This window comes from Amphiura filiformis, unplaced genomic scaffold (assembly GCF_039555335.1).
Source record: "Amphiura filiformis unplaced genomic scaffold, Afil_fr2py scaffold_82, whole genome shotgun sequence".
In the NCBI taxonomy this organism is placed as follows: Eukaryota; Metazoa; Echinodermata; class Ophiuroidea; order Amphilepidida; family Amphiuridae; genus Amphiura; species Amphiura filiformis.
Genome location: NW_027305546.1, coordinates 5,001 through 26,044, shown reverse-complemented (window position 1 = coordinate 26,044; position 21,044 = coordinate 5,001). Strand labels below are relative to the sequence as shown.

At 41.4% G+C, this 21,044-nt stretch overlaps 1 protein-coding gene across 1 annotated transcript; it reads right to left on the bottom strand.

Annotated features, from left to right (window-relative positions):
- Positions 1-235: 235 nt before the first annotated feature.
- On the bottom strand, positions 236-15,436 carry LOC140144794 (uncharacterized). Its single transcript, XM_072166595.1, has 4 exons — positions 15,273-15,436; positions 9,388-9,567; positions 3,466-3,703; positions 236-687 (listed from the first exon to the last, which is right to left on the bottom strand). The coding sequence occupies exons 2-4, from the start codon at positions 9,548-9,550 to the stop codon at positions 579-581; spliced, it is 510 nt and encodes a 169-aa protein (XP_072022696.1). The 5' UTR covers positions 9,551-9,567; positions 15,273-15,436; the 3' UTR covers positions 236-578.
- Between the last annotated feature and the right edge of the window lie 5,608 nt (positions 15,437-21,044).

The following is a 21,044-nucleotide window of genomic DNA, read 5'->3' as shown; positions in this document are numbered from 1 at the left end:
GCAGTGAACCTATTCATCTAAGTAAAACCATGATTACGTCGATCTTCGTTTAAATGACAATCGGCTCCCAGATGCATCAACCTATCAACTTCAGATTATTAGAACAATAAGTTAACATATGCCTCTTTCTATTTATAGTGCAAAAACTATATTAATTAGCAATTTTATATTTTTGATATATTTTTGAAAATGTCACATAGCCCGGTACCAATCATTTTGATACACCCTGTACGACGGTCTTGCAGCAGCGATGGAAAACCAAAACTTATTAGCGTGCAAGTCTATAGTAAGTCCCGATCGTAAGTGTCACATACGATAGTGTTGCAGGCATTAATAAAATTGCATTGCACTTACGATATTTTATTTTATTAATTAAAAAATAATTAAACAATTTTGAAACTTAAAACCTGGTTTAAAATGCGTGTTTTTATATGGCCTTCCATAATTTATCAACATCTCAAATTGGCCAAAAATGTCACGATAGCGTAACACTCTGCCGACGATGTTTTTGTCGGTACATTCATGAGTCAGTGTCCCCTGATCCTAAAACCTCGCTATGCCACTGTGTAGCACAAATGTTACATCTTTCTGCATGTCCCGACTACACTTTTACAATTCGGGCAAGAATGAATGGAATCGTTGAGGCTTGGTATACACAGTGGTATTAAACAACATCCCAACCAAAATCTGTGAAAATAATAGAACGTTCATTAGCCTTTTTTAACAATATAAAAAAACTTGTATAAGAGTATCAATCTCGACCTTGCGGAAACGCGCGAAAAGGCAGTGAAAAGGTATGTGAATGTCATGTGCGTTTTTTAGTGAGCGCATGATTATGAAAGTAAATCACTCGATTGCCATAACGCCTTGATTTTCTTGCGAAATATTAAACACATCCACATTAGAACACTGTTTGACATTTCGCTGTTTAAAAGAATGATGTTCAGAAAAGTAAACAGAGTTGTTCAAAATCAAAAAATCGGCGCTTGATTGTACTAAACAATAACAAATGAAAAGGCAAAAAGATCAATTTACAGCCTGCCTCAAAAAAAGTGTGCAAGTGACAAGCGCCCTCTTTGGCAATTAGAAAATACCGTTGTGGCATAATGCTTACATCAACGTCACGGGCGCAGTCTTAGCTCTCAAATGCTGTTTGTTCTGTTCAATTTGCTTGTTCCAATTTCGAGATATGTTTTTTTAACAACGAAAGGGTAAAATCACAATTGTGCCACTTTTAGGAAGAGAGCTGTACATGTAAATCAATGATAGCTGATGTTGATGCGTCTACTAATGCACTCCCCCTTTCGGGGCGCATGCATTAGACGCATCAACATCTAGCACGCGTGCATTATTTTGTCTAATATATCTCCCAACAAGTAATACGCGTTCATTAACCTACAATATAATGTATAAGTGCGCAATATTTGTTTGTCTTTTAACATGTCTTGAGTGACTAAGAGAACAGTATTTACCATGATAAAATCATTGACATGCACATCATGCACATGCAGAACAGCAGAATGTGAAATCAATTTTTACAGCAGAATGTGAAATATTTATTTATCTTTTAATCTCTTTTAAGTGGAAAAAGAAGAAAATCACCATTCCTGCATCACAGTCAAAAAACATTTGTATTGTGTAATTGATGCATTCGTTTGATTTCACGAAGGAACTCTTGATAAACTTGATGCTATCACTGTTACATGTAAAGCCCTCTTCCCTAGTAAAAGTGGCACAATAATTGTGATTTTACCCTTTCGTCTTTAACTAAACATATCTCGAGATCAAATTGAACAGAACAAACGGCATTTGAGAGCTAAGACTACACCCTTGACGTTGATGTAAGCATTATTTCACAACGTTGTGTTCTAATTGCCAGAGAGGGCGCTTTTCACTTGCACAATTTTTTTTGAGACAGGCTGTATACAGAGTTGTTAAACAAAAACCTGATTTGCCGCCAAATTGGCATTTAACAACGAGATGTTTGCCGTGCACAAACTAGAAGCAATTTCGTGATCCACGAATAAAACATGCATTGATACTATGCTTCTAAGCTTACTGTATTGTAAGATGAAGTATGCTTGTACAGTTAAGCTTATAGTTATCATCAGCAATATTATGCTCATGTTTTTAACCACACAATACAAAATCGCATTCAGTTATAGCAGCAGCACACCAGTAGCGCAGCCAGCGGGGAGTGCCCCCCTGACAAAAAAATCAAAGAGAAAATCCAGTGGAGGGCAAAGGAAAAGAAAAAGGGCAAGGAGGCCCCTTTTCACCAAAATTCACCCCAATCATGTGACAAAATAGTGTAAAATACAAACATTTTCGCGCTGCGCGCGCACAATGGCATAATAAAGGCCTTTCTATCCTGATAATGGGCAAAAATAGTGTTACATACAATTTTTGTACGCGTGCACATTACTCCAATATAGTCATTTGGGAAGCTCGAAGACATGTACAGTCTTTATCAAAAACAAAAACGGCATATGTATTTTATGATGCAACTACGTTTTCTACGTCTGTGCCCCCGAAATTGTATTTTGCCACCCCTGACCAAGAAAGCTGGCTACGCCCCTGCAGCACACATGTATATATAGGATAGCGAACAATTTAAAAAAAAACTTGTACACATGCAAGTCAAATATTCCATAAAACGTAAACACCCTTCACTGAATAGCAACACATTTTTAAAGAACCCTAAAAAGTTAAAAAAACCATATTTAAACAACAATTATTTTAAACAATTTTCAAACAGGTTTTCACTTATTTAAACAATTGAGTGATTAAAAACTAAACAACTTTGAGTTGTTTAACTCTTTTAATTTTTATAAACGCACTTATAATGCTGAACATGGTGAGTGATTTAACAGATTTTTTCGGCCGAACTAGGAATCCAAAACTTTTATATAGAATATGATGTCATTTCTATCAGGGGGGCAAGATTTTGACGTCGTCATTGGTTTTACACGTAAACACGAAAATGTCTCAAATAATTCCAAAAGATATGCATGTTATTAAGCACTATTTTATCAGTCTAAATCCGTTGAGGTTCGACAGTGAACCTCATTGTAAGTATTGTTTTTTGAATGTTTTGTATGAATAACGCACAATATGTAAAATGATATACTGATATAACGGGGCCAATAGAGCTAAAAACGCACCTCGGCACGGGCGTCCAACGTCCAGGCAGTGTTGCCGTCATATTGTCTGTTTTGTTTACACTATTGGCTTTTGCCACATTGAATAATGTCGGCCACCGTCGTTTGTTCTATCAGAAACGAATCTCAATGGGCGCCCTCACATTATGACGTCATAGCGACATAATAATTTTCTTGACGTTCTTGGGGCTGTTTTCCAGTGGTGCTAAAAATGTTAAACCTGATATAGTAGGTTGGGTTCATACACAGTTCATAAAACTTGACTCTGGTTAACTTGATGATTACATTATAGGCATATACGTACCCCAGGAGACATATAATTCCAACCATTAGCCAAACCATGGTCCCCTTCTCTTGAACTACAACCGTAGTGACTCGGTGTCGACAGTATGTACACTCTACTGGGACCGGATGATCTCCATAACGGGTCACGGCTGAGCTGACGTAACCCGCTCCCCCTGGCTGATGAGTTACAACAACGGTTGTTTGCTGGGCATGTGGCGGCGGGTATTGTTGCTGGTGCTGTGGTGGAGGATAGGCGGCTGTTGTAATATTAATAATAAAAATTCCTTTAAAAAGAATAGGGCGAGCAAATGAAAAATTTTCAAGAGAAATGAAAGAATGAGTAACCCTTCACAATTAAAAACAGGGAAAATATGACACAACATCGATTTTAAATGGGGGAATAACACAAAACGTAACAATAAACAAAGTTAAAAGAGTTTTTAACTTTATACGTTTATACGTTTCTATATTTCCCCCATTGGATGTTGTGTCATATTTTCCCTGATTTTAATCTTATCCATTCCTTTTGGATCCATCCTTTGGTTCCCTGCTGGTCAGTTGGAACAGATTTTCCCTGTTTTTATATTAACCCTTCACATCATAACAGAAAACATTTTATATTAGTATATAAATTTTTTGTAGATAATAGTTATTTAAAACATTTTCGTAATCATACCTTAGATACCTTTTTAGAGTTTTTTTATCATCAGATAGGAAGACTTCTGCTCATCTTCTCTGTTGAGACAACATGTCTGGGCTATCTTTCCATATCAAAGTTTCAAAATCAGTCATATCTATTTCCTCAATTATATATTATTTTGATACAACTTATGAGGGGAAAAGTTTGATTTTACAATATTTCGATATTATTTTTGAACTTTCTAACTTGATCATGATCCAGGCTGTAGAGGTTGTGGTTACTATGCTTACCAGGAGCCTGCGTGTATAGAGGCTGTAGGGGCTGTGGTTACTATGCTTACCAGGAGCCTGCGTGTATCCAGGCTGTAGGGGCTGTGGTTACTATGCTTACCAGGAGCCTGCGTGTATCCAGGCTGTAGGGGCTGTGGTTACTATGCTTACCAGGAGCCTGCGTGTATAGAGGCTGTAGGGGCTGTGGTTACTATGCTTACCAGGAGCCTGCGTGTATCCAGGCTGTAGGGGCTGTGGTTACTATGCTTACCAGGAGCCTGCGTGTATCCAGGCTGTAGGGGCTGTGGTTACTATGCTTACCAGGAGCCTGCGTGTATCCAGGCTGTAGGGGCTGTGGTTACTATGCTTACCAGGAGCCTGCGTGTATAGAGGCTGTAGGGGCTGTGGTTACTATGCTTACCAGGAGCCTGCGTGTATAGAGGCTGTAGGGGCTGTGGTTACTATGCTTACCAGGAGCCTGCGTGTATCCAGGCTGTAGGGGCTGTGGTTACTATGCTTACCAGGAGCCTGCGTGTATCCAGGCTGTAGGGGCTGTGGTTACTATGCTTACCAGGAGCCTGCGTGTATCCAGGCTGTAGGGGCTGTGGTTACTATGCTTACCAGGAGCCTGCGTGTATAGAGGCTGTAGGGGCTGTGGTTACTATGCTTACCAGGAGCCTGCGTGTATCCAGGCTGTAGGGGCTGTGGTTACTATGCTTACCAGGAGCCTGCGTGTATAGAGGCTGTAGGGGCTGTGGTTACTATGCTTACCAGGAGCCTGCGTGTATAGAGGCTGTAGGGGCTGTGGTTACTATGCTTACCAGGAGCCTGCGTGTATCCAGGCTGTAGGGGCTGTGGTTACTATGCTTACCAGGAGCCTGCGTGTATAGCCAGGCTGTAGGGGCTGTGGTTACTATGCTTACCAGGAGCCTGCGTGTATAGAGGCTGTAGGGGCTGTGGTTACTATGCTTACCAGGAGCCTGCGTGTATAGAGGCTGTAGGGGCTGTGGTTACTATGCTTACCAGGAGCCTGCGTGTATCCAGGCTGTAGGGGCTGTGGTTACTATGCTTACCAGGAGCCTGCGTGTATAGAGGCTGTAGGGGCTGTGGTTACTATGCTTACCAGGAGCCTGCGTGTATCCAGGCTGTAGGGGCTGTGGTTACTATGGCTATGCTTACCAGGAGCCTGCGTGTATAGAGGCTGTAGGGGCTGTGGTTACTATGCTTACCAGGAGCCTGCGTGTATCCAGGCTGTAGGGGCTGTGGTTACTATGCTTACCAGGAGCCTGCGTGTATAGAGGCTGTAGGGGCTGTGGTTACTATGCTTACCAGGAGCCTGCGTGTATAGAGGCTGTAGGGGCTGTGGTTACTATGCTTACCAGGAGCCTGCGTGTATCCAGGCTGTAGGGGCTGTGGTTACTATGCTTACCAGGAGCCTGCGTGTATAGAGGCTGTAGGGGCTGTGGTTACTATGCTTACCAGGAGCCTGCGTGTATCCAGGCTGTAGGGGCTGTGGTTACTATGCTTACCAGGAGCCTGCGTGTATAGAGGCTGTAGGGGCTGTGGTTACTATGCTTACCAGGAGCCTGCGTGTATCCAGGCTGTAGGGGCTGTGGTTACTATGGCTATGCTTACCAGGAGCCTGCGTGTATAGAGGCTGTAGGGGCTGTGGTTACTATGCTTACCAGGAGCCTGCGTGTATCCAGGCTGTAGGGGCTGTGGTTACTATGCTTACCAGGAGCCTGCGTGTATAGAGGCTGTAGGGGCTGTGGTTACTATGCTTACCAGGAGCCTGCGTGTATAGAGGCTGTAGGGGCTGTGGTTACTATGCTTACCAGGAGCCTGCGTGTATCCAGGCTGTAGGGGCTGTGGTTACTATGCTTACCAGGAGCCTGCGTGTATAGAGGCTGTAGGGGCTGTGGTTACTATGCTTACCAGGAGCCTGCGTGTATCCAGGCTGTAGGGGCTGTGGTTACTATGCTTACCAGGAGCCTGCGTGTATAGAGGCTGTAGGGGCTGTGGTTACTATGCTTACCAGGAGCCTGCGTGTATAGAGGCTGTAGGGGCTGTGGTTACTATGCTTACCAGGAGCCTGCGTGTATCCAGGCTGTAGGGGCTGTGGTTACTATGCTTACCAGGAGCCTGCGTGTATAGAGGCTGTAGGGGCTGTGGTTACTATGCTTACCAGGAGCCTGCGTGTATAGAGGCTGTAGGGGCTGTGGTTACTATGCTTACCAGGAGCCTGCGTGTATCCAGGCTGTAGGGGCTGTGGTTACTATGCTTACCAGGAGCCTGCGTGTATCCAGGCTGTAGGGGCTGTGGTTACTATGCTTACCAGGAGCCTGCGTGTATAGAGGCTGTAGGGGCTGTGGTTACTATGCTTACCAGGAGCCTGCGTGTATCCAGGCTGTAGGGGCTGTGGTTACTATGCTTACCAGGAGCCTGCGTGTATAAAGGCTGTAGGGGCTGTGGTGCAGCCATCGGACTTGGGCTTGGGAGGGATGGGGCCAGGGGCGGTACTCCACTTCGGGGTCTCGTCGGTCTGGAGAGGGATGGAGGGGCCTGGGCGCCGGCCTTGACAACTCTTGTGGATCTGATGGGCTTGCTGCCCTAGATGGGCAGATGGAGGGCCTGGGGCTGGCCGACGGGATGTGGGGTCGTGCCACCACCTGGAGAGTCGTGCAATCGCTTTCTGGGAGGAACTCGAGAGGGGGGGGTGAGGGTCAGGAGGAGGGACGGGTCGGTTCCGGCCAGTGACCGTGGGCTGCTTGAGGGGTGGAATGAATATTTTGGCTCGCTCCTAAACAACGACAGTGGCACAGCAGCCTCAGAACTTCCTGCACCAGCTGTTGAAGATCTTCCTATTATCACTGAGCCCCCAGCTCGAGCCCCCAGGAAGTAGTCGACGCAATGGCAGCCATGGGGGCCGGCGGGGCAGCAGCGTTGGACTGTGCTGTAACTGCAGGGGCGCTTCGGGGGGAGGGGGTGGCATGATTGGTGTGGTTCTCGAGTTCTGTGTGGAAGTCAATGTCAATGGGTCACGAATGTAATCATTCCTCTGCCAAAGAAAGGTGACCTCTTTCTCATGACAAACTATCGTGGTATTTCGCTTATGTCCATTGCCGCAAAAGTGTACAGCAAGATCATTCTGAGCAGGATCCGACCTCATCTTGATCCTTTACTGAGAAGCAACCAGGCTGGCTTTAGATCGGGTCGCAGCTGTGCTCAGCAAATACACATTTTGAGGAGGATCATGGAAGGCTTCAAGGAGTACCAACTTCCCTTAACAGTCACTTTTGTGGACTTCAAAAAAGCCTTCGACTCCATCAACAGGTCCGTCATGTTTTCAGTGCTATTGCCTTATGGAATACCAAAGGTTGTGGTCAATGCCATCCAGGTGCTCTACAAGGACTCCAATGGTGCCGTTGTGGTGGATGGCAGTGTCTCGGAGCCATTCCGAGTGACAACTGGAGTGCTTCGGGGTAATGTGTTGGCGCCATTCCTGTTCATTGTCCTGGTGTAACTTTCTGAGGAGGTCGACTTCTGGAGTTGACGCTGGGGTTGTCGCCTGCCCACGTCGGTCGGGCAGGTGTCCTGCCAAGATGCTGAATGACCTGGATTTTGCTGATGATATTGCCCTGCTAGAATCTTCCATAGCCCGGGCCCAGTGACAGCTTACTAGGACTGCAACGGCAGCAGCAGATCTAGGCCTTGTCATCAGCGCACCTAAGACAGAATACATGACTGCAAACTGTAATGCCCAACCAGCACTTGAAGTCTATGGTAGCACCATCAACCATGTCACAGACTTCAAGTATTTGGGTTCCAAGATGGGCTCTAGTGCTGGAGACCTAAAACGAAGAAAAGCACTAGCCTGGGCAGCTTTCTGGAAACTGGAACGCCTTTGGAGAAGCCCGTCCCTGCCAATCGAAACAAATATCAAGCTGTTTCAGACAACGTGTGTTACTGTCTTTCTGTACGGGTGCGAGTCATGGGTAATTACCAAGGACATGGAAAACAAGATCAATGCCTTTGCAACATCTTGCTACAGAGTCATGTTAAACATCAAGCGTGTGGATCGGATTCCAAATGAAACCATCTACCACCTGACCAACACCACTCCACTAGTTGCCAGAGTCAAGTTACATCAACTCAAATAATATTTCTCGGCCATATATACTGCGTCTTGAAGATGGCGAGCCTGCGAAAGAATATGCTCTTTATATCCCACCACATGGGAAGAGGAAACCGGGACGACCACGCACACTGTACTCACAGTATGTCCAGCAACTCCTAGGAGATACTGAAGGGATGCTGCAGCCAAACAAAATTGTTTCGCTTGCCCAAGATCGCAACAGTTGGAGAAAGCTTGTAGTCGCCTGCTCCGCAGCCGACTGATGATGAGGGGCTGTGGTTGCTATGCTTACCAGGAGCCTGCGTGAATCCAGGCTGTAGGGGCTGTGGTTGCTATGCTTACCAGGAGCCTGCGTGTATCCAGGCTGTAGAGGTTTGGTTGTGGTTACTATGCTTACCAGGAGCCTGCGTGTATCCAGGCTGTAGAGGTTGTGGTTACTATGCTTACCAGGAGCCTGCGTGAATCCAGGCTGTAGGGGCTGTGGTTGCTATGCTTACCAGGAGCCTGCGTGAATCCAGGCTGTAGGGATTGTAGTTACTATGCTTACCAGGAGCCTGCGTGTATCCATGCTGTAGGGGTTGTGGTTACTATGCTTACTAGGAGCCTGCGTGTATCCAGGCTGTAGAGGTTGTGGTTACTATGCTTACCAGGAGCCTGCGTGAATCCAGGCTGTAGAGGTTGTGGTTACTATGCTTACCAGGAGCCTGCGTGTATCCAGGCTGTAGGGGCTGTGGTTACTATGCTTACTAGGAGCCTGCGTGAATCCAGGCTGTAGGGATTGTGGTTACTATGCTTACCAGGAGCCTGCGTGTATCCAGGCTGTAGGGGCTGTGGTTACTATGCTTACCAGGAGCCTGCGTGAATCCAGGCTGTAGAGGTTGTGGTTACTATGCTTACCAGGAGCCTGCGTGTATCCAGGCTGTAGGGGCTGTGGTTGAGCGGGAGGGTAATAAGCCGGTGGAGGAGGCTCCGGAGGCATTTCCTGTATCTGTCCCGGTAAGTCTTGTTGCTGCGGTGGTGGCAGCTGCTGTGCTTGTGGTTCTTTTGCTTCTGCGCTCATGTTGAGAAATATTCAATCTGGAGAAAAACAACAATTAATAATAACAACAATACGATAATACACACACATTTTATTCAAAACTGAAGTGTTGCATCAGTTTGGGTGGAGTGGCATTTAAAAATATTAGTTCATGTACACATCACAAGTTCTAAGTTCCTCCTGATGTGTTTTTATATAAATCAATACATTAATTTTGTGAAAGTCAGTCACTAAGTATCATTTAACTACTGATAACGAACGTTAGCATATTATTTTCCATGTCACCAGGATTCACAGCCATATGTGTGCTGAAAAGCATGATTTTGGTTGCGACGGACATTGATGGACTTCTCCAAAGTTCCAAAAGAAGCAGTTCAATCAAGTGCTTTCCGCATTGATCCCAAATATTTGAAGTTTGGACGTATGCCTGATACACTCTCCCTACACTTCGCAGATGACTGCCATGTACTCGGTTTTCGGTACGCTGACGATAAGATGTAGATGTTCTACTGCTCTGGTCTGTTATGCATGTGCTCATGAGTTGGAAGATTCAAGCAAAGTAATGCCGTCAGCAAAATCAAGATAATTATAATTATGGCTACATGGATATTGACTTCATTGGGTGTACGCTGATGAAAAAAGGGCGTTATCGGGTGTCAAATTTACAGGAAAATCGGGGGTTTATTGACAGGCCAGGTACATGACGCGTGCCAATATATGCGAGTGCCCCTCACGGGTATTGCTACACCAGAGTCAGCAGCCTCCGATCGGTGGTATAGACGAATCCAACGAGCCAAGGATTTGGTCGGCCATCTTTGGTTTCCCGCTAGCACCAACCTGGGATTTTGAGCGCCCGATTGTACAAATAAAAGCCGCCTAACACCTGGAGAAGATGCAAAGACGAGGAGGGTTAATAGAATAATATATACAATAGAGGTAATCCTGTCGCATCTATTCATACATAGTCCTTTTGTTCATCCATTTGTACATCTATGAATAGATGCGACGGGATTACCTGCGGAATTATCTCTATTGTATTATTCTATTAACCCTCCTCGACCTTATCTAGGTGTAAGGCGGCTTTTATTTGCACAACTGTTGGAACTGTATTGTGTTGTAAACTTAAATCATTCCTTTGTCTACCTGTGTTTTCGCGGAAGGTGTAAAACGGGTGATGGAATGCAGTTTAAAATTTCCAAGGCCGAATCATTTCACATTTTGGATGCATTGCAGCCGACGGGGACCCAACTAAAGGTTGCTAGTCAGGTGTAGGAATGCGTGTATTTGGATTCGTCTATTCTGCATCAGGTAGTCTATGAGTACATTGAACAAGAATGGAGCCAAAACACCCCACTGTTTACCCCGGTGGATACCGGAAATGGCAATGAGATGCTGCCATATAGATCCTATACATTATTAGCTCTCCTGGCATTGCCTCATTTCAAATATATAGTTTTAGTTTTGGTTTTGGTTTTGGTCACGTGGTTTCCTATTGTCCTGCCTAACCACTTGAATCATAAGATATCGAACTCATTGTTTCTACCTTTTGTTTAAAACCGAACATTTGTGTCAGTCAGTTTCGGTTTTGGTTTCAGTTTCTTATAAGTGGTGTGGATCGTAAAATTATTTGATTTGAAGTTACCTACTCTAAGTATACAAAAGAAATGTTTAAATTTCGCAGTGCAATATTCACGAGCAGAGAAGTCGAACAAAGCAGTCTACATTTGAAAGCATTGATTTAGTTTGAAAGCATTGACTTGAGACTACGAATTAGCCTAAGCTGATTTCACTGTGAAAATATATAGACCATCGAAATATTTCCACAGACATTACAATAGCCACTTGACAGATTATGACTTCATTGATATCAACACTATTATACATAACTCTATTTATGTGCATGTCGCATGACGGAAGATCAATATCATAGAAACCTGGTTTAAACTAACTTTTATTCAATTTATTTATTGGAGAATAGAGAGAGAGAGATAGAAGAGATCGCCAGGGAAAGAGGGTATGTGTGTGTGTGTGTGAGGGGGGGGGGGTAAGGAGAAAGAGAAACAGAGGGGAGAGAGCATTGGAAGTGGGAAGGGAAGGAGGGGGAGAGGGGGGCTCAAGAGTGGAGTGGAATAATAGGGAAGAGTCGATATCGAGTGTGGGGAGGGGGAGGGAGGAGGTTATATATAGGTGGCGGAGGGAACATAGGTAAGAGGTATGGGTTGTGCTTTCCGGGGAATAATCTAATTCATAATCAAATCATCTACATCATCATGCATCGTTTATATTTCAGACAAATAAACAAAACACCCCCCCCCCACCCCTCAATATATGCACATGATTTCTACATGTAGGCCTAGGTCTCGTATATATCCATCATTTGTGTCTCAACGATGTCTATGCATAACTTATCAAACTAATCTCGGAATTCGGGTGTAATTTTATGGTGTCATGGAAGTATGCCACCTACGGCAAAAGTCGCCCGCGTTGATAGATATCGATAATGAAAATGTTAGCACAATAGGCTATTATATACGTATGGTTATAGGCCATTATACTTTTGATTATATATACCCTCTTGTGTCCTCCCAGCACAATAGTGTTATGATTGCATACCAGTTCATCTCCACATTTTAATCCCTTGATTTTTGGTTTCTGAACAATAGAGAAACCAAAACTATATATTTGAAATGAGGGACTGTTGTAAAGTACACAATATAACATTTAGCATTGATCAAGGGCTCTGGAATACCGTAGTGGAGCATAGAAAACACAACACGTCTGTTAATTGAATTAAAAAGTCGATAAATGTAATGGTGAGTGGAAGATGATAGTCCTAAAAGGTTTCAATGAGTTTTCTAAGGATGTTGATTTGATGTGAGCAACTTCTAGTGTTCAGCGCTATGTTGAACATAATTATGGCTCTCGTGCAATTTTTGTGTTACAAGCATACTTCACTTGATTATGTGTCTTTTAGGGGCAACTAGTGAAAAGGGAAAATCATGAAAAGTTTGTTTGCTTCTTATAGAAATCCGAAGTACACACCAAAAGTTAAAGAACTGTTTTTTTTGTCTACATTAAAGGAAATGTGCGGCAATCACAACATTATGTCTCATAATGTTAGAAAAATAATTATTTTATTTTAAAACAAACTCTTATTAACCATAAAAAGGAATAAAAACAGCCGCCTCTCAACACGCAATATTCCAATTTCCCGCGCTGAAATTTCATTTCGCTTTTGTAAAATTATTCCAAGAGCTACTGAATTTTTACTTGTTATTTAGGTTGAAATAGTCAATTTCTTTTATATTTTTTGTCTGTAACGCGGCCAATACAGCTAAAAAATGCACCTCGGCACGGGACGTCCATCGTCCAGGCAGTGTTGCCGTCATATTGTCTGTTTTGTTTACGCTATTGGCTGTTGCCACATGAATAATGTCGGCCACCGTCGTCTGGAATTTCCCAAATTTGCACGGGCGCCCTCACATTATGATGTCATAGCGACATTGGAGAATGTTTGTACTTATGTTGATATCTCTGGACAGAGGAGACCCATAGTTATACATTGACACCAAATACCGTACAACAGTATATGACGTTTATAAGTTTTTTCACAATATTTCAACATACAGCCTGTCTCCAAAAAAATTGTGCAAGTGAAAAGCGCCCTCTGTGGCAATTAGAAAATACCGTTGTGACATAATGCTTACATCAACGTCAAGGCATAGTCTTAGCTCTCAAATGTTTAATTTGCTTGTTTTTATCTCGAGATATGCTTACTTAAGTTAACAACGAAAGGGTAAAATCACAATTGTGCGACTTTTACTAGGGAAGAGGACTGTACGTGTAAATCAATGATATCATCAAGTTTATCAAGAGTTCCTTGAAATCAAAAGAATGCATCAATTACACAACAATACAAAATTGTTTTTAGCGTTTTATCATGATAAAGGTATAATGATTATCTTTTTCCACTTACGACAACTTAAACGATAAATAAATATTTCACATTCTGCTGTAAAATTAAATACATGTGCATGTCAATGATTTTACCATGGTAAATACTGTTCTCTTTGTCATTCAAGACATGTTAAAAGACAAACAAATATTGCACACTTATAGGTTAATGAACTTAGACAAGTTCATGAAATTTGACAAATTAATGAAATTAGACAAAATAATGCACACACGCTGGTGTTGATGCGTCTAATGCACGAGTCCCGAAGGGGGGGGTGCATTAGATGCATCAACATCAGCTATCATTGATTTACATGTACAGCCCTATACCCTAGTAAAAGTGGCAAAAATATTGTGATTTTACCCTTTCGTTGTTAATTAAACATCTGGAGATTAAAAAGAGCAAATTGAACAGAACAAACGGTATTTGAGAGCTAAGACTGTGCCCTTGACGTTGATGTAAGCATCATGTCACAACGGTATTTTCTAATTGCCAAAGAGGGCGCTTTTCACTTACACAATATTTTTTGAGACAGGCTGTAGAGAGAAGGATGATTTATTTACACGCATTTTGATACCCCATTCGTCAAATGTCGTTCAATATTAACAACACAGTAGTGCTTTTACAGAAAAATACCCGAATTTAAAAGTTGCAGTTTACAGCGATCAATGGTTATATAATGCAAGCACTGTAACACGTAAAGCCCGCAATTATCTTCGCTTACTTCAAATCAATACAAATAACTGCAACTTTTAAATTGGGGTATTTTTCTTTCAAAACACTGCTGTATTGTCAATATTGAACAAATTTGGACAAATGGGGTATCAAAATGCGCGCAAATAAATCATCCTTCTTTTTATGTTGAAATATTGTGAAAACAATTATTAGTTTTAAATCTATAGGCGTATTTATAACAGCTGAGCTACTTTTTGTGCAGACTTTAGTTGTATACTTTTGCAGAGGTGCAATGCACACCTAGGATCAAAAGATGATACAAGAGATACCTAAATTATTATGAAAACAAAACAAAATTTGATCCAGGTATACTAACTTGATGTGGGGAACAAGACAATGACACAAAGCAAGATAAAACTAATGTAAATAAGTATGCAAACCATGGAAGCATACTACGCAGCGGTTGCACTAGTAAACCCCCAAACCGTAGGGATAAGTAAACAAAAAAAGTTATCCGAAATAAAACCGAAGTTTCGAGTAGATAAACTGCTCTTCCCCAGGGACAAAATAACAAAAATATATTGGCAAATTAAAGCTAGCTGTATAGGTAGCATCAAGCATTAAAATTGATTAAATTACAGCAAATAATTGGTAGCAAGAGAAAAAAAAAAGTCTAAATGGTTTATGTGCGTGTATCACAAACTATATTCTTCCGTACATTGGGTTAGGGTTAGGGTTAGCGGGAATATTTAAATAATTCAATGGCGGGAATATTTAAATAATTCAATGGCGGGAATATTTAAATAATTCAATGGATTTCAAAAATAGTTTTACTTTCAATAATATTTCATTTGGCAATTAATAAACCGAAAAAAAACTAGTATTTTCCGTTAATTCTATCGATGTGAGAATTGTTATTGTCACCATTTAATTTTGCTTTCAAATTGTTGAACTCATATAGCATGCAGCAGACATTCATTTATAAAATTATAGAGGCATGGATAGTAGATACTCTCATCATAGCCAAGGATTAATTATAACAAGTTACAGTGTGAATTTTGTGAGAAAAAAGGAATGACACCAAACATACAATAATTCATAGTTGATACTCACCCAGCTATTTCCTGATTATACGGTGTACAGTTCACATCAAAATGTCAAGAATTGTTATGATTTTAAGTAGTATGTTGTGTTCTTCCTATCTATATTTGCACTTGTCTCAACCTGTTGCTATGTTGAACCGTTTTGATTAACCTGTTTAATTATAAATATGCTCTTATCGATTGTACCTTAAATACACCGAGCTGACAACTGAGCGGCGTGCACGCCGTTACCATGGTTTTGCTATGCCTCGTTTCGGTCATCTCTATGTCAATATACAGGGTAGCTTGAACAAAATAAATTATTCATAAAAATACAGGGTTGATGTAACGTCAGTGTACATGTCTTTGGAAAATTAAACTTAAACAAATTTTTATATTTATTAATCTATTGTATTTATAAGTAGGAATTTAGTCTTGTTATAATTCCTTGTTTCAGTCAGTGAACAACGCTCAGTAAGTCTATGTCTGCTGGATTTTGTTTTCCCTCAAAAATTCCAATAATAGAGATGTCAACCTTGCGCACTTTGGATACAAAAATATCAACCTGATATAATTTAAACTAACTAAACCTCATCAGATAAAATAGATGATGGTCAAAATCGCCAACAATCTAAAATCTTAAAATTGACGTTTACATGCATATTGTTCAAAAAATGATGGTTTTAGAAAATTAATTATTTCTAATAAATCCTTGAAAAAATACACAAAGTGTGTATTCTTGACTCTCTTAGTGTATTGCATAAATGGATAAAACATGTTATGAACAGATATTTACCTAATCCTCGTATTACCTCAAAATGAGAATGCTACTACTACGTGTGTATCATGTTGAAAATAGGACACGAAATGTCACATGATTGAACAAATTCATCAGGATCGGTAGAGTAAACTCAGTAACTAAAGTTCCTGGTATCTGATCAAATTATACATTTACTTCTGAACGTTTCAACAAACACTGTTGCCTTTGTCAACACTGGATGAGGAATGACTGCATCTACTGACAACCGAGAGTGAAAGATCCTTATTATCCAAGGGTCAAGGATTTTGTCCTAATCCTCCTCAAATTAACCCCGTTCAGGTGAAACCGATGTGGAGGAATGCAATCGCCGCATGAGATTGAAAGATCACTTCTATTCTGAAGAGGAAAATGACGGTGATGAGGCTATCTATACACCGTCACCCTTTCTGATTAAAATACCTGTACATCGAATATTGTGACCCTGCCTCTGAAAGAGAAGCTCTTAGAAACATTAGAAAGAGCAATTAAATCATCATCAAACTCGCCGATAAAGGTGCGGCTGTTGTTATTATGAATACCTATGATTATATTGAGATGGGTAAAGCCCACCTTAATGAAGATCAAATATACAAAGTGTCAAAAAGGGATCCTCAGAAAAATCATCTTAAGACCATTAAGAGAGCGGTTGATCAGTCTGATATTGATCCTGAAATCAAACCATTCTTGAAGAATGAATTTGCTGAACCTCCACATAATGTATATATTTCCTTCCTAAAATTCACAAACCAGACACTCCCTTCCGACCAATCCTCTCGGGTAGGACATGTCCCACAGTCGAAATCTCCAGGTTTCTAGATATACATTTACGTGATCTTGACGTGGAGCAGCCCTCCTACTTAAAGGATACCACACATTTTATTCTTTTCATGGAAGGGCTTAACTCCCAGGGCCCCCTTCCATCAGGATCCCTGCTTGTTACTGCTTATGTCTCAGCCCTCTATACCAATATTCCCCATAAGGATGGGTTTGAGGTGTGCCGCAAAGCTTTGGATAGAAGATCGATCCAATCCCCACCCACCCAGGACCTGATACACCTTCTAGAGCTGGTCCTGACCCTTAATAACTTTGTCTTCAATGACACTCATTACATTCAGGTCCATGGTACTGCCATGGGATCACCTGTGGATCCCTCTTTTGCCAACCTCTTCATGGGTGATCTTGAGAAGCGCTTTCTGGACTTTGTTACGCGTCGTCCACTTTTCTGGAAAAGATTTATTGATGATATCCGTCACGGAGGAGAGTCTTGCACGCTTCAAGGATCACTTGAACAGCTTTCACCCCACCATCAAATTCACACTGAATTACTCAGCTAAACAGGTTGCTTTCCTGGATACCCTTGTGGAGATACGAGACAACAGACTTACAAGACAATTATACACCAAACCCACAGACGCTAGACGCTCACCTTTACCTTCGTCCTGATTCATTACACCCTCATCACGTGTTCAGCAGTATTCCTTACAGTCAGACCCTTAGGATTAGAAGAATTTGTTCCGAAAACACCGATGCAGAGAAACATCTTGTCGACTTGTCGGACTGTCTTATTCTTTAGCTGGGGTTCGGAGGCAAATAAGTGATTCATAACACTTCCAATCTACGTAGCAATAATCAGCTTTTATTCACAGGGCTCCGCCATCTTAGAACAGGTTGCCCGTCGTAACGACGTGAGCCAGTTGCCAAATGTAATCGCCTAAATCAAATATCACCACACGGACCATCTTCAACAACGCGGTTATAGGAAGGACAAGGTAGAGTCTGCCATCCAGAACGGCAGTGATATACCCCGTAAAGATCTACAACAAGAATAAAACGCAAGAGAGGGTCCCGCTGGTTTTAACTTACGATCATCGTCTTTTTAAAACAGCAAATACTCTTCACAAGCATATGCCGTTACTACACCAATCGGACAAAATGAAACATGTCTTCAAAGAACCACCACTTGTTGCATTCAAGGAATTTAAGGGACCTCCTCTCCTCCAAATTACCACGTTCTACTAAGACGAACATCCAGGAAGAAAACCCAGGATTCACCTTATGTCATGCCTTACAAAAAATGTTCGGTAAGAGACTTCATAACAGAAGGAAACCATTTCACCAGCACTGTCACATATCAACGGTTCTCCATAAATATACACATTCACTGTAAAATGAGCTGGCTTATTTATCTGATCATTTGCAGAAAGTGTAGCAAACAATATGTGGGTAAAACCAAGAACATTCACCAACCACAAGAGTGACATCAAGCTACATTCAACATCTAAAGGCACGAACCTCCCCACCCGCCGTCACTTTAATCTACCCGATTACTCACTCGACGACATCGCCATCATGGGCATAGAAAAAATTCACAAACAATCCTGAGGAGAAAATCCTAACCCTAACCCTAACCGTAACCCTAACTGCAAATTTTTCACCCGAACGGAATTAATGTCGAAATGTGCGTGAAATTATTGATTGGCTCGAAACAAAGGATTTGAACCGGTGTCCTCCACCGTAATCATGGCGCTGCGCAGTGTAGTCCATTCAATCAAATGTTGTCAACCTATTTGATCGTAGTGCATTTGTTATGTGTGTGAGACGAACTGTCGCGGTAGATTGTAATCATGCTTTTGTTGAATGCATTTGAGTAGTCCGCCATATTTACGGTATGATACTTCATATATATGCACCACCTATAATACATACAACATCCTCCATCACAGCCATCGCTCCGAATGTTTGTCATCGTTATCATCATTTTAATAGGTATGTTGTTGTTTATACGCTATCACATTTCACTTGATCATGTTTAATTAATTATACTGTTTTTAGAAAAAATATCGCTACCTCATATCATAAGGTATTCTGTCATTAGATATTTTGTGTTACCCTGAGTAAAGATAGTCACTTGTGCTGAGCATCAAATTGGTCACTTATCGCTCACTGTTCAAAATGTGACATCTACACCAATTACAGTCCCCGAAACTGTCTACTTTTTAGCCGACCTCAATTCCGAAACATTTAGTGATAGTTAAAAATGCGATCCCCAACCCTTTGGTTACCTTTGGACGAATTTGTCGAAATCTCCGCGGAGTCTCCGTGTCTGAAATTCCCCGGTACAAACATCGAAAATGTCGCAATTTTCAGTTCCGGTGATGATACTATATCCGCATCGCTGTTTTCATACATGAATATATGCATATCTCTGACCCCTGTAAGGTCAAAAACGTGGCGTTGATTTCAACCAATCCGATCCACCGTTTAATAAGCAGCTTGATACTGACGTCATATCTGAGGTGACCAGGAGGCAGGAGCTACCATTTTGGTAAACTGAACTCGACTCGTGCGTTCTTTTGGTTCACATAAATCGAACAAAATTTTCAATAACGGGTAATAGTATGATTTCAATTTTTTATTAATGAAGTTACTTGTAGTTTTGAGGAATGACAACGTTGTTTTTGGAAACTTGGAATGATGTAGGATCGCAAGGTGAGTGAATTCGTGAAGAGATTTGCTTGTTTGAGTGATAGTAGGATACGGGATGTATGCTAGTCCTCTGTGTTTGACCGGCTCCGACGTCCCAATTCACAACGTCTCAATTCGTACCTGCTTACCAGACAGCAATACTGCGTATTGCTGTATGGAACCAGATATAATTTTGTGTGTGTTTTTGTACAGTCATGTACAGGTTTATAAGTCGAAAGCTACCTAGCAATCAAGTCACTTTGCTACGTCACCGCACGCGCATTTCAATATCTTTCCAAATAATATTACGCGGGCAATCCCTGCCGTCTACGGTTGTAGATCACCTTTCAAACATTCGTTATGAATACGGCAGAGTGACGAATCCGCAAAATCGCTGTTCTGAGTAAACGGCGTTTGAAAATATTGGTACTATTCCATCGGCCCTTCTAAAATATGAGAACATTCGTGAGCACTCTTTTGAAATGTATTATTATGGAAGTGAATGTACCCTAATTATTTGCAATATTCGCAAGTTCTGAAACAATCGACATATCCCTAAAAACAGGTATTTACAGCTATTCGGCTTTATGCTAAATCCAAAAAGTTGTATACGGGGACGAATCCGCATTCAACTACGTGTAAACTATAGCACTCATCTTTGATTTGGGGATTTTATGTTAAAATTGCTGGTTGTCCTAAGGCTATAGCTCCTAAACTTGGTATATAAGTTATGATTAGTCATACCCGTAATATTTAGTTTAAACTCCGGTTGAAATCAAGAATTTTAGAGTAGATATAACAATATTGGCCTATATTTTGTGTATAATTTTCTCCCAATTTTGCGACGGCGCTCTGACATAATTACGCCATAGCGATATCATGTGGGGAATGTTTGTACTTATTTTGCTATCACTGGATAGAATATACATATAGCTACCCATTGGTATTAAGAATGACAATATATGACATGTAATATCAAAAAAGTTTCCATCTATACTATACAATTTATCAGCCTGATTTGTACAGCTAAGTATACGATTCGTCTTTTGGTCAAATTCATTAATCGCACTCAGGCGCGATTCGTCCAAATCACAATTTCAATATCTACGTCGGGAAGTAAGATTTATCATTAGTCACTGTGCCGAATTCATAACGATATATATTCTATATAAATTTGAACTTCCCCGAACCAGAGAATATTATACAGGTGCAAGAAATTTGGATCCAAAACGGACGCTGCATACAATTCACAGATTTTTAGTTTATTTCACAAGCTTTCGGACTTACATGTCCTTCATCAGGTTTACCTTGAAAACAATACATACACAAAAAACAGCAAATAATAATCCTAAGAATTATATACATGCATGATATAAACAAGATACAATAATATTGAAAAATAAAACGGGAATAAAATGACCTGAAAATTTCCACCTCGTCAATCACGTGCACTAGTTCTTTGTTCATATTCGCGCCACCACAATTTCGCCTCAGTTTTCTTAAGATTTTGTTTTGCATCCGTCACCATGGGCTTTGCAT

Excerpts from the sequence above, each read along its gene's own strand:
- LOC140144794 (XM_072166595.1), bottom strand. The coding sequence starts at position 9,550 with ATGAGCGCAGAAGCAAAAGAACCACAAGCACAGCAGCTGCCACCACCG. Across the intron at positions 3,704-9,387 it reads TGGATACACGCAGGCTCCTG|CCGCCTATCCTCCACCACAG; the intron begins GTAAGCATAGTA and ends ATATTACAACAG. Across the intron at positions 688-3,465 it reads GGAATTATATGTCTCCTGGG|ATTTTGGTTGGGATGTTGTT; the intron begins GTACGTATATGC and ends TTATTTTCACAG.